Source organism: Gadus morhua, chromosome 16 (assembly GCF_902167405.1).
Source record: "Gadus morhua chromosome 16, gadMor3.0, whole genome shotgun sequence".
In the NCBI taxonomy this organism is placed as follows: domain Eukaryota; kingdom Metazoa; phylum Chordata; class Actinopteri; order Gadiformes; family Gadidae; genus Gadus; species Gadus morhua.
In genome coordinates this window covers 23,018,018-23,030,410 of record NC_044063.1, presented here as the reverse complement: position 1 = coordinate 23,030,410, position 12,393 = coordinate 23,018,018, and the positions used below count along the sequence as shown (strand labels likewise).

At 41.4% G+C, this 12,393-nt stretch overlaps 1 protein-coding gene across 2 annotated transcripts; it reads right to left on the bottom strand.

Moving 5' to 3' along the window:
- Positions 1-8,641: 8,641 nt before the first annotated feature.
- On the bottom strand, positions 8,642-12,129 carry dhrs13a.3 (dehydrogenase/reductase (SDR family) member 13a, duplicate 3). 2 transcript variants are annotated; one of them, XM_030381274.1, is made up of 5 exons: positions 11,882-12,129; positions 11,652-11,770; positions 10,812-10,960; positions 9,981-10,310; positions 8,642-9,467 (listed from the first exon to the last, which is right to left on the bottom strand). In XM_030381274.1, the coding sequence occupies exons 2-5, from the start codon at positions 11,663-11,665 to the stop codon at positions 9,214-9,216; spliced, it is 747 nt and encodes a 248-aa protein (XP_030237134.1). In that variant the 5' UTR covers positions 11,666-11,770; positions 11,882-12,129; the 3' UTR covers positions 8,642-9,213. The 2 variants fall into 2 exon arrangements, with proteins under 2 accessions (XP_030237134.1, XP_030237133.1); XM_030381273.1 differs by having other exon boundaries at positions 10,812-10,935.
- Positions 12,130-12,393: the final 264 nt, after the last annotated feature.

Here is a 12,393-nt window from a genome sequence, read left to right as displayed (position 1 = left end):
TTGTTATTTTAGCCTATACGTTCATTTTGGTTTCAGAAATGGAAAAAAAGTAAAAGAAATAAAAGAAAATGCAAAAGAAAAGGAAAATAGTACATCCTACATCTATATGCACACCACCACTTCCAGATTTCCTCCCCCTCTTTTCTCAGCTATATGGCACACCGTGTTTTCAACATACGGTAGGCTACCGCTGCTGCACCGAGAGGGAATTTACATTTTAATAGGCAGGGCACCGTCTCTGAACCAAAGTATGCGTTGAGGCGAACAGCGGGAAACGCACACAGTTGCACATGTTTCCAATGAACCCTCCAAGACAATTCCTGGGGCCAGGGAGAAAAGGATATTTTTAGCCGCTGGCTCTCTCCCATCTGTAGCTATCTCTTACGGCGGTATGCACGCCAACATACGGCAAGCACAAAAGGCTATAAATGACGATCCCGTCGTATAAAATTAAGACTGACGCAGAATCACCTTATATTTCGAGGAGTATGAAGCAAAACTGGGCTGGTTTGACCTGTGGAGCTCTACTCAGGGGGCTTGGAGGCGCATATCTAGGCAGCAGCAGCACATGATTACAGCAGTAGGACCGCTGAAGCTTTGGCTGCAGGCCCGTGGTGATCACTGCGCATGACGGTTCCATCACAGCTGTCATTAGACACCAAACAAAGACACATCAAGAGGACGGACAGGGCAGCGGAGGGAGGGCGAGGACGTCCCCGTGGCTCGCGTTCTGTCAGAGGGCGTCTTGATGGAGTGTCAGCGGAGAGCACGGGGAATAGGTCAGCACGAGTGCAGATATGATGAGATTGGAGCGATGGACTACGATAACAATGGCGTCGTGCTAGGTTTCCGGCAAATCTCGGCTCGTGCTACTTTATGACTTTTATTTCTATCCCACTCTACTCTTTGATTGTTGTTAATTTTATGTTTCGAGATAGACTAGAATAGGCTACTCCGTAAATTGTTTACGAAATGAAGAAGATTTGAAACATAAGCAGCCCTAGCCTAAATAAATACAAATAGGCTGGCACTACGTTGTGTAAATCTATCTTCTGTAGGCTATACTCTAGGCTTTGGACTAAAACCCATTATTATCAGTAGCTTACCAAACATAGGTACATTTTAGATCTCTTTGCATCCTTATACTTTGAGAATGCAAGGCAAATTATAATGTGTCAATTGAAAATAGATTTTCATCCAGTTAAAAGATAATAACAATTAACAACTAAGATATAGAAATAATTTGTAGTATGATTTAACCAAAGGAGAACTCAATAATTCCCAAGGCTGGCCAAATTACATATGGTTAAGTTCCTGTACCAATGTGTTTTCCTTTATTTATTCGTATTGTATTCATACTTTTTAAAATGCTTTACCATGCTTAGATATATATAGGACTGGGTAAATTATATTTAATATAGAAAAAAATATTTTCTGACAGCAAATTGGCTGAGCAGTCATTTAAACATCCTCTGTAATATCCAACTGTAATGTACCAATTACTATAAACACTTGACATGTTTACCTGATTACAAATAATTTCACCACATGTAGAGGACTATATTACAGTATACACGGTCAGTAAATTGTTAACACGCCGCAATTCACTCAAGCACTTTCAATACTCACTGATAAGTCAAGGTTTATTTTTGTAAGCGTAATTATTTTCTTTATTATTCAAAACACTGTTATGCAAAAGGGTTACAACCACCTGCCTTCATTTTGCTCCCTCTCTCTGTCTCCCCGTTTTGGTTCCACACTGACTGTTATTGTAGAGTGTGAGACAGCACGATGCGTCACAGCTCCAGGCAAGCAATCAAGACCCAGGCCCCTCCCTACCCTAATTAATAACTATTGAACATCCTAACAACAATCAACACTAATTAAAATGTGTGCATGTTGACAAGGGTACAAGCCTTATCAAAAGACAAGGGGTTGTGCGTGAGGGATTGGGCTGTTGTGTGTGTGTGTGTGTGTGTGTGTGTGTGTGTGTGTGTGTGTGTGTGTGTGTGTGTGTGTGTGTGTGTGTGTGTGTGTGTGTGTGTGTGGGGGGGGGGGGGGGGGGTCCTGTTCCTCTTGTTTTCCATAATAAGTGAACACAGCGCCTGAAGCCATAACTTTAATTCGAAAGCCAACACTACTATCCTCTGTCTCTCTCTGTGGCACTGGCATTTGGCTGGGGAACAGGACCCTTTTCCCAGCAGCTATAATTGGGGTGGGGCTGTGTGTCTGTATCGGCCTGTGTGTGTGTGTGTATGTCTGTGTGGGTTAGTGTGTGTGTGTGTGTGTGTGTGTGTGTGTGTGTGTGTGTGTGTGTGTGTGTGTGTGTGTGTGTGTGTGTTGACCATGTTGTGTATATCGCCTTCATAATCTGTACGTCATTTCTTTCCTATCATAGTAAAAAGTGAAAGGGTTTCAATTGAACTTCGATAAACTGAAGACTAACTAACCTCACCCGTCCACATACCAGTATTCATGTATATCAGGTGATTAGTAAAGAATGACAAGAGACGGAAGTTAGAATTGGAAAGAGGGTAAAGGAGATGCCTTTGAAGAAATGTACTGCATGACATATAGTGTGAATGATCCAATCAATCCTGGAGGATCCACTTTCAATGAATTTGAAATGTCTCATGCTGCTAATTACCTGTTGTTCTTGAAAATATGTCAAAGTATAGAAGTAAGATGTGCTCTGTAAGATGTCTAGTTGTCTTCATCGGATTAACATAAATTGTGAAACTTTCTACAAATGATCAAAATAAGTCACCACGTTAAAAAAGTAGAGCTGTTTTAAGTCAAACACACCAGAAAAATCATACATTAAAAAATAAAGGCTGTCCAACACATTGTTCCAATGTGCCAAAATTGTTTACAGCCCTTAAGTTATGAAGGAAGTGAAAGTGCTGATGTGCAAGGAGACATGGCTTTGCTGCATAGATAGTCATGACAAGCCATATCAATATCAATATTTGGAGTACGAAAAAGGCAGTTTGGTAATACTACAACAACTTGCTTTGACCAACAAAATCTACCTAAATGTATACCCTACCACTTGAGTTTACAAGTGAGATATCAGGTTTTTGTTCATAACCTGACACGATCAATGGTCAATGTTCTTGAATTGGTCCCTAAGCATAAACTGCATTTGTTGGTGCAAAGAGTCATAGGGCAGAAGAACCAGGTGTTTAAAAATCCCACCGTTTATTTACTTTAAACGCATATAGCTCAATATGTGCTCATGTATATCAGCAATATATGCCAAGTCTATTTTGACATCAAAACACCTGCATTTAAAACACACAATCCCTCCACAACCAGAATGACCTAATAACCCCCCATGCGGCTGCTGCCCATGTCCTGACACACATTGCACCCCTACTGAGTGTAGGGGAGACCTCAATAGTCAATCGGTTTGCCTCTGACCTAAAACATTGCTTGGGACAGTTGATCTAAGGGCATTGTTTCCTATCTGCCCCCCTTTCCTCCTAACCAACTATACGACATACGCACACATTCACACAGTGCCCCCCCTCCCCCGCCCCATCAATGGTTTACTGATCAATAACAAGTGACTAATATTGATGTTGCTACTTCGTCTGCTGACCGTTTCCCCATCAATGGGGGAGGTTCACACACACACACACACACACACACACACACACACACACACGCGCACACACACACACACACACACTTGTTGATCGATTTCCTGACAGACAATTGTACAGTATTGAATATGAGTGCAGTCATTCTTATACTATATACTGGTTCTAAATCTGTGCACTGAAACATGCACACCATACACTCTCCCTCCTGCTGACTTGTTAACATAGTATGTTGAGTCATAGACTTGCACAAAACATTTTGCTGAATTACTTCAGAGAAATACAGAACATCGCATTGTAAATATTTTTTTTACACTGACACACTCAAACACTGTTTATGGTTCCGGTTGCAAGAATCTTTCTACCAACCCATGTTCGTTATGATGGGTGAACTCAAATTATTTTTGGTGTATACTTCGGCAAATTTATTGCCCCTAAAATATCCAACCAATTTTCCGAAATAGTGCCGCATAAACCTGCTCAGATATTATTATTATCAAGTAACAAATGATAAAACAAAGGACAACAAAAGGTATACAGTGCACCAGGTGGCTCCCTGGTGAAGATGTGCTCAGGCCAGAATCAGAGCTTGTTCACCCTCTCCAAGGGACGCCCCAGCATGAGCCCCCTCTGAAGGAGCCCTCCAGGCCCCCGCAGGGCCCACGCTCCCGGCATTGTACAGCCCCTCATCGCAGGTGCAGCTCTCCAACCCAATTTACTCTTTACCTGCTCCTTCAGATCTCATATCGCAGCCCCTTAAATGCTTGCCCTAAATTAAATGGGCGTAAGAGCCTGCAGACCGTGCCGACTTATTTAATCAGCTAGACAAAAAAAGAAATTGGTCTTACAACAAGTGGTGCAGTTGCAAACAATAAGCATGGAATGGAAGGTTATCAACGTTAACGATTACAAAATAAGGAAAATAGTTATGGTTTTGAAGATTGGTAACTTTTTTTTCAATAACATTTGTCGACTTTGGCTTGGGTTCGACATTAGCTCGTGATTGCCACCAAGCTAGCGGTTCATGTGTTAATCTTTATGTATGCGGACTGATATAACCATCAGCTTCTTGTGTGAGGGCATAAGTGTGTGCGCTCGTGAGTGCATAAGTGTGTGCGCACGCGCGTGCGTGCGTGTGTGTGTGTCTGTGTGAGTTAGGGTTTTCAGTCTGCAGGTGAGGTTTCAACACTCCTTGAACTGAGAAAGTTTACAACACTTATTTAGTTTAATAATTTTAAGGTGGCCTCATTTCAAATGTCATCAGTGAAAGAAAACTGAAGATGAACGGTAAACAATCTGGCCTCGCGAAAGCCAACGGGATTACAGGAATTTCTGACCGCACTCCAAGCCAGAATATAACACTCTTTTCATACAGCTGTATGTGCACAGCCAGGGGATGTTTGGCTTTTCCCTTCCCAGCACAATGGTCAACAAATCAATACGGGCGCAAGTATGGAATTTCCCAATCAATTCACAGAAAAATAACTCAAAATCGCCAACCTTGAGTTGGTGTCGACATCACTGTTGTGTAAAAAAAAATAAAGACATTTTATTCAAGTTGTGATTGGAAGTGGACGTTTTTTGTTTGCTCAAGCTTAAACACACTTCCGTCCATAACAACACACACACACACACACACACACACACACACACACACACACACACACACACGCACACACACACACACACACACACACACACACACACACACACACACACACACACACACACACACACACACACACACACACACACAGCAAGAGACTCCTTTTCAGCTTAAGAATATAAGTGTGTGGACACTTCCATCCTTTTTTTCTGGTAGCTTTTGAAGGATAAAAAATCCTAAGTATTTCTGTTTCTATCGTCAGACAAGCCTGGGATAGGCTGTCGCTTAAGTGACGTTATTCCAAATTTTTCTACTTTTCACCATGAGTACTTTTTTCATCACTTCATTGTATGTCGTTGTGCTAAGGTACTGACTTGACGGTAATGCACAACCTACATACAATCAGGATGCTACATTTAATTAATTAAATTATACCTATAAGATCCAAGGTTATATGCTCAATTTAAAAAAAAATAAAACATTTTTATTCTCACCCATATCATTATTTTAACTTGGACTTTCCTAGTATAAGGGATGTCTAACCTACTTACCTCCATTTAAAAGTGCTAAATAATCGAATCAACTCAAACGCAATCCTATTAAAAAGGCTGTAGCCCAATAATAGATATGTGTGTGGAGATGTTTCCTGTGTGTAGCTTGAGCAATGAGCAGACAGCAGCGCAGAATCAAAAGGGAAAGGTGCTAACAACAGATTTGGGCGGTCCCTTGCATGTCACAGCATATTGGTAAACATCGTTAATCAAAAGTGAGCAGATGGGGACGTTAATTGCAGCTGAGGAAATAACAAGACCCAGGAGGACGCTTCTATTTATCGACACCTCCGTCGTTACTGATAAGGGCCGGAGTGGAAGGAGTGTGTGGAAGTGGAGGAGAGCGTGTGTGCATGTCGGAGTGCTGTGTGTTTTTGTTCTCTTGGAGACTCGTCTCCACCTAAACGTTACGTTTCATGGGGCCCTCTGCGGCTGTACCCCGGAGGAGATGTAATTGTCTCTCATTTATTCTATTACCCCTCATGCCATCAGTGGCCTTTGGCCCCCATGAGACTCTATTGCTTTTTACTAAGCACCATGATATCTTGGGATGACTTAAAGATATTGGAGGAAATCAACGACCCATACAACCTGTGGAGTGTATAAATAGCCATCAACCTAGGTTTCACGTCACTCTCATTCTTTGCAAGGCTGATGCAGTTGCCATTGTAGTTCCAATTTCAACATTTGTGATGACATCCGGTTTCTCATGAGTGTGTGATTAAGGTGCAATAGCATCAAAACCCCAGACAAATATACTGACACTATTTAAAAAATCTTGAGACAGAGAAAATGGCACAGCCGTTTCAAACAAACTGAGCCCTCGAAGCATCTGACTCAATCAGTGTGCAACACTATGCATCCAGCAGCTGACTAATTGATGCACTAATCCAGTCACTAAGTACTGCAGACTATAAGTAAGCAAACTCAACGCACATTGATGTTGATGTTGTGCTTCCCCAAGCACCACGTAAAGCTAGAGTGACAGAATACCTATGGAATCCCCATCTGCGGAATTAAGCATGGACTCTCCATCTAGGAGGGGTCATGACCTTTGGCTTGAGGATAGCGTGGTATTGTTTCTGGTTAACCCTTCACTGGAGATAGTTCTAATCTATCAATTCACATATGTGTTGATCAAGTCTTCTTAAATAACAAGAAGTCTACGTTTGTTTGGTCCATCCACGTTCCTGGCTATATTTAACACTTTTCAACGGTGCTGCATGCAAAACATACAAGTTTTTGTGGGACACAGGGTTATGATTGTTGCTGTTTCTTCTAGAAGGTTCAAGATCAGCCAATGGCAATCGAAGGGGAGGAGATGGTGATGAAGAGAGGACACAAGCAGAGATACTTGTAGGCAGACTAAGATGGGAATCGATCAAGGATGTACAGCTCCATCCAACCAACGTCCAACATGGAGGTTAAAGGAGAAACCTGCACTGAGGAATGTCCTATAGTGAGTAATTACAAGAGCACCACTCTTAACACACACAACTGACCTGCCTTTCGTTGCCCACCCGTGTTTATAATCAGTGCTCATAATGAACACAATCCATAGGTCTGCTAGGTTAAGGTCTTCAACAACCTTGCTCCGAGCAACAACAGCCAGCTAGGAGGATGAACAACAACGGCACTTCGACTGCCGCCACCCTGGTACACTACTGCCCCCTTGTGTTGTGATCAAAAGCTGGCCTTCCATTGACTTAGTGGATTTTTTGATGGCAAATTCAACTCCTCTTCGACATCTCTAGCCTGTAACTTTATTGTATATGCCAAACTAGTCCAAAATATTTTATATCTTCTCCATCATTTTGAGTGATCAAATAAAATAAAAAACGACCGTATGGTAACAATCTTGATTGTCACACCAAAATATTTAGTGTCACACCAGGATGAACTCCACCAGAAATCCATATTAATTAACAATAAAACAAGTAAAACATTATGCGGACCGACAGAAAACGGCAGATTGGCTGTGATATTTCAAACCACTACAGGTAATAATACAATATCTGATTGTATTGTTTTGGTTGCTGCATCTCATTAACCTCCAGCTGTTTCCTTCTTCCTTAATCGCCAGGATCTGTATGGTTTGCCTCGGTATGATCAGCAGGCAAACAATGATGTGCATGCCCATTGCAACATGGTAACATGTTTGTTTTTTTTCACATTGAAAGACAACAGAAAAGAGAACATAAGTGCCAAAAAGATAAGATTTACCTCAAAATGACAGACGCAATAAAGAACTCCCTGTGCGACCTGTTGAGACATGTTTGAGACATTCTGAGATGTCCTTGAAATTCCTGGATGAGCCAAGAACCATTCCTCTCCATGGATGTCCAAATAATATCCATCTAAATATCAGAATATAGTGTCCCACCGTATATATAACTACTTCAAGAATGTAAGAATATAATCACAAGGTGAAATCTGTGCAACTCTCTTGCACCAAGTATATTATAAGAACTTCTTATAATATACATGGTGCAAGAGAGTTGCACTAATTTATCATAGTTGTATTCAAAACTTGACCGAACATGGTGGCCAAAAAAAGATCATGTCACATCAATCACCCATTATTATATCACTATTTATTCTGTATATAGAAATGTCTGGAGAAATGCATTTTATATATGTACATTTTGGTTGATTCAATGAGAATCATGAAAAGCAGTTGTTTTATGAAGTTTGTTTGCTTCATTCATGATTATTCGAGGGCGACAGGTGTAATGGGTGATAATTGATGAATATAACATTCTTAGCCATAGTCCAATAGGGAACCGTCTTATACTGTATATTCTTTTACATGTTTTCTTCCTTTGAAGATAATAAATGAGGGGCCTCATATTTTGTAATGAATAACAGAATAACAAAAAAAAGGTGTAAAGCTTATAGCTTTATTACAAATTGGATTGGCATTGAGCACACCGTTATATTAAGATAGATATTGAACATTACACAAGATTTTACACATTCAAGCGTTATCCTTAATTTTTTTTCATTAATTTGATGTATGTTGGTTATTTCTTCCCTTATAGAGTAAAGATAGAAGAGGTGCCCCATTATTGTGGCTATTAACCTTACAATTAACCTGTTAACCCAAAACTGCCAGTAGTCATTAACAAACACAATCACCATTAACCATAGATTGCCTATAACCCAGAGAGGGCAATTTGAGTAATTGTTTACATCCTTTAAGTTTTCAATCATCAATCAATCAATCAATCATTTGTATAAGAATATATCAGAATGGTTAAAGAAGTTTGAAATATACTCATGTGAAGAGAGGGGAGTTAAAACACATCTTCATTAATTACAGCGCCCCCTAGAGGTCAAAGGTCACCATATGTGAAAGAGTTGCTGAGAAATTGGCTTATTTTCTGTTTGGCGACTTTGCCGTCAAGTTTGATTGGCTGTCACAGCCAAACGGTAATTCCAAACTGTCCGACTAGCTAGTCAACCTTTCACTGACCTCCCACAGCTTATTAGCCAGGCTGTCGTCGCGGCCCTGTGAGCCAACCTGCTGCGGCCTACAGGAGGAGAAGTAGCGTCCGCTGAGGGGTTCGATTCCAACCTCCAGAGCGCAGTGCAAGGTGGTCTGGCATCCAGCTTCAGTGTCCAGGAAGAAGAGCTTAGCCACAGGCAGGAGAAAGAACCGTTGCCATGCATGCATGTTGCGAAGAAACTCTGTATATACGACCCCTGGAAAGAAAAACAATATGTAAGACAAAGATATTTAATTGAACTGCACCTACAAATAAATTCTTTAAATTAAATATTATAACTAAATTCCCAGCACTTTTATCAGCAAATCGCACCTTTAAACACAACAAGAAAACAATATATCTGCCTTTGAAAAGCGGTGTTCCTTTGGTCTGTTTGAATCTTCTTTTTGCTAAATGATACACTGGTGACACTGACCTGGGTGAAGGCTGTAGCTAACCCTAACCCTAACCCTAACACTGGTGACACTGACCTGGGTGAAGGCTGTAGCTAACCCTAACCCTAACACTGGTGACACTGACCTGGGTGAAGGCTGTAGCTAACCCTAACACTGGTGACACTGACCTGGGTGAAGGCTGTAGCTAACCCTAACCCTAACACTGGTGACACTGACCTGGGTGAAGGCTGTAGCTAACCCTAACCCTAACACTGGTGACACTGACCTGGGTGAAGGCTGTAGCTAACCCTAACCCTAACACTGGTGACACTGACCTGGGTGAAGGCTGTAGCAGGTGACCCCTGTCCCCCCCAGTCGGTTTGCCAGCTCCCTGGTGAAGAGCACATTACAGAGCTTGCTGTTGCAGTACGACCGGATGGCGTACAGCCACGCCGACTGGCTCCACACCAGGTCCTTCTCTGACAGCAGCAGGGAACAATCAACAGCGCCCAAGCGGTGGAGCAGCGCCGACACGGTAACCACACGGCTCGGGGTGCACTGCTGCAGTCGCTCCAGTAAAAGGTTTGTGAGAAGGAAATGCCCAAGGTGGTTCACCCCAAACGCCACGCCAAAGCCGTCTTTTGTGTACCCGGAACCCATCACACCTGCAAGGTGAAAGTTGCATGTTGTAAAGCAATAATTCCTCTTTATAATTTAATCTTGGCTGATCCAAAATTTCGATATTAGCAACTTTTTTCTAATATTATTACACTTAAATGGACATTACCGGTCAGAGTGATCCAAGAATCGATCCAATTAGAGATTAACAATACAATTAAGCTAAATTAATTTTCTTTTAACAAAGTAAGGTCACGACCATATTCTGAACTCAAGGGCTGCATAGGCCAATCTGGTGTTCATGGAGAAAAGGACCAAAAGAACCGAAAAGGGAAGGACACATTAATTAATTAATACATCCTTTAGCAACAATGGGACAACAATGTACATTACCCTGCCTGCTGATTCTATATCAGCAGGCTGATACTAAATCTGCAGTTACTACTGCTGCTGATATTATATACAAGAACATTCCGCTGTTGAGTTGGTCAATATCTTAAGTATTTAGGGCGATTAAAATGTATGCATACGCTCTGTCTTGTACAAACCTGCATTGTTGATCAGAAGGTCCAATCTAGGCTCAGTCTCCAGGAAGGTTTTGGAAAAGGCACGAACAGACTTCAAGCTTCCCAGATCCAACTGCATGAACATCACCTCATTGTTCCCGCTCTCCTTTAGGATATAAGGATACACGACACTGAGAATAAAAACACAAAAATGTCTATGAAAAAGCCTTTTACTAACGATAGTTATTTAAACAAAGTATGTGTTAGTCACCAAAGCATTTTACTATTTCAATTATGATGAAAAATACCTTAAGTAAAAATAGTGCTGCACCTTAAGTCTTTTTTGGATGATAAATTGGAAAGCTTAAAAAAATAAAAACAAATAGTTTGAGGGTTATTTAAAATGAAATAATGATGTCATCTTCGAATAAGCTCCTTAAACCTTAGATAAATTTCTAGTATGCTTAGTGTTGCATTATTAGCTAAAATTAGGTGCAATAAGGTACAGTCTTATATCCTCTTCTTTTCTCTAGTTTTTCCAAAATGAAAAACCCCAACTATGGTCTCGTCAGAACAGCTGAATAAGTGGAACCATAAAAACCAAGGAGTCAAAGCACATCCTAACGGAGATGGTCTTGTGGCGACCCTCTCAGTTTGTCCAGTTATAATTTCATACATCATACGCTTGAAAGGCACCTCAATTACATGGTAACCTCACTTCAATGGCACCTCAAACTCTTGAGACAGTGGAAAGGATGATGCATCTAGATCCTTTCATTGTTGGAGTGTCCGACAAAGAAAGGCTATAGAGGCTTGCCAGTGAGTGATAAACCATACTGGAGAGGATTGTGACTGTCTGATTTGGTCTGAATCTGCCCTTACTCTTCGGATGTCATAAACAGCAGCCTCAGCTTTCTCCTTGTGGCGGCATGCCAAAATGACTCTTGCACCTCTTCTGGCTAAATCCAATGCTGTGGCTTTTCCAATGCCAGTATTACTTCCTGCACAAAGAGGCAAGAGCAAACGCACATTGACAGTGCTATCGTGTACGGCATGTTAAATAAATTAATATATGGATATTGGGTTAACGTATTAATCTGACAACGTCACACCTGTCACTATTGCAGTCTTCCCCTTTATGTTTACAGAACTTGTGCATCTCCTTCCTTTAAGAACATTATAGATAACAATAAGATATAAGGTGATTGCTCCGGCGAGAACAGTTAACACAACCGACATGATCGCATGTAGATTTTATCGCATGTCTATATCATCTTAAACCATGGCTCTATAACAAGAAAGGTTTAAACAAATGGATATGAACCGTTTTGGTTCCCTACGATTACACTCCGGGTTGAATTTCGCCAGCTACAACCACACATTGGTTCCGCCCCTAGCCTCCACTAGGCTCACATCCAGGGGCGATTCTAGGTTCGGACTTTTGGGGGGGCTCAGCCCCCAGGAAGCCACAGGGGTATATGAAGTATATAAAGGTGGGGGGGGGGGATTTTGAAGATCGTAGATGTGATTTCCTGCATTCTGCTGCATTTTAGGGTGACCTGGTGGAGATCCTAAATTTATTCTGGTGGGGGGTATATCTATCTATTGATCTATCAATCCAACA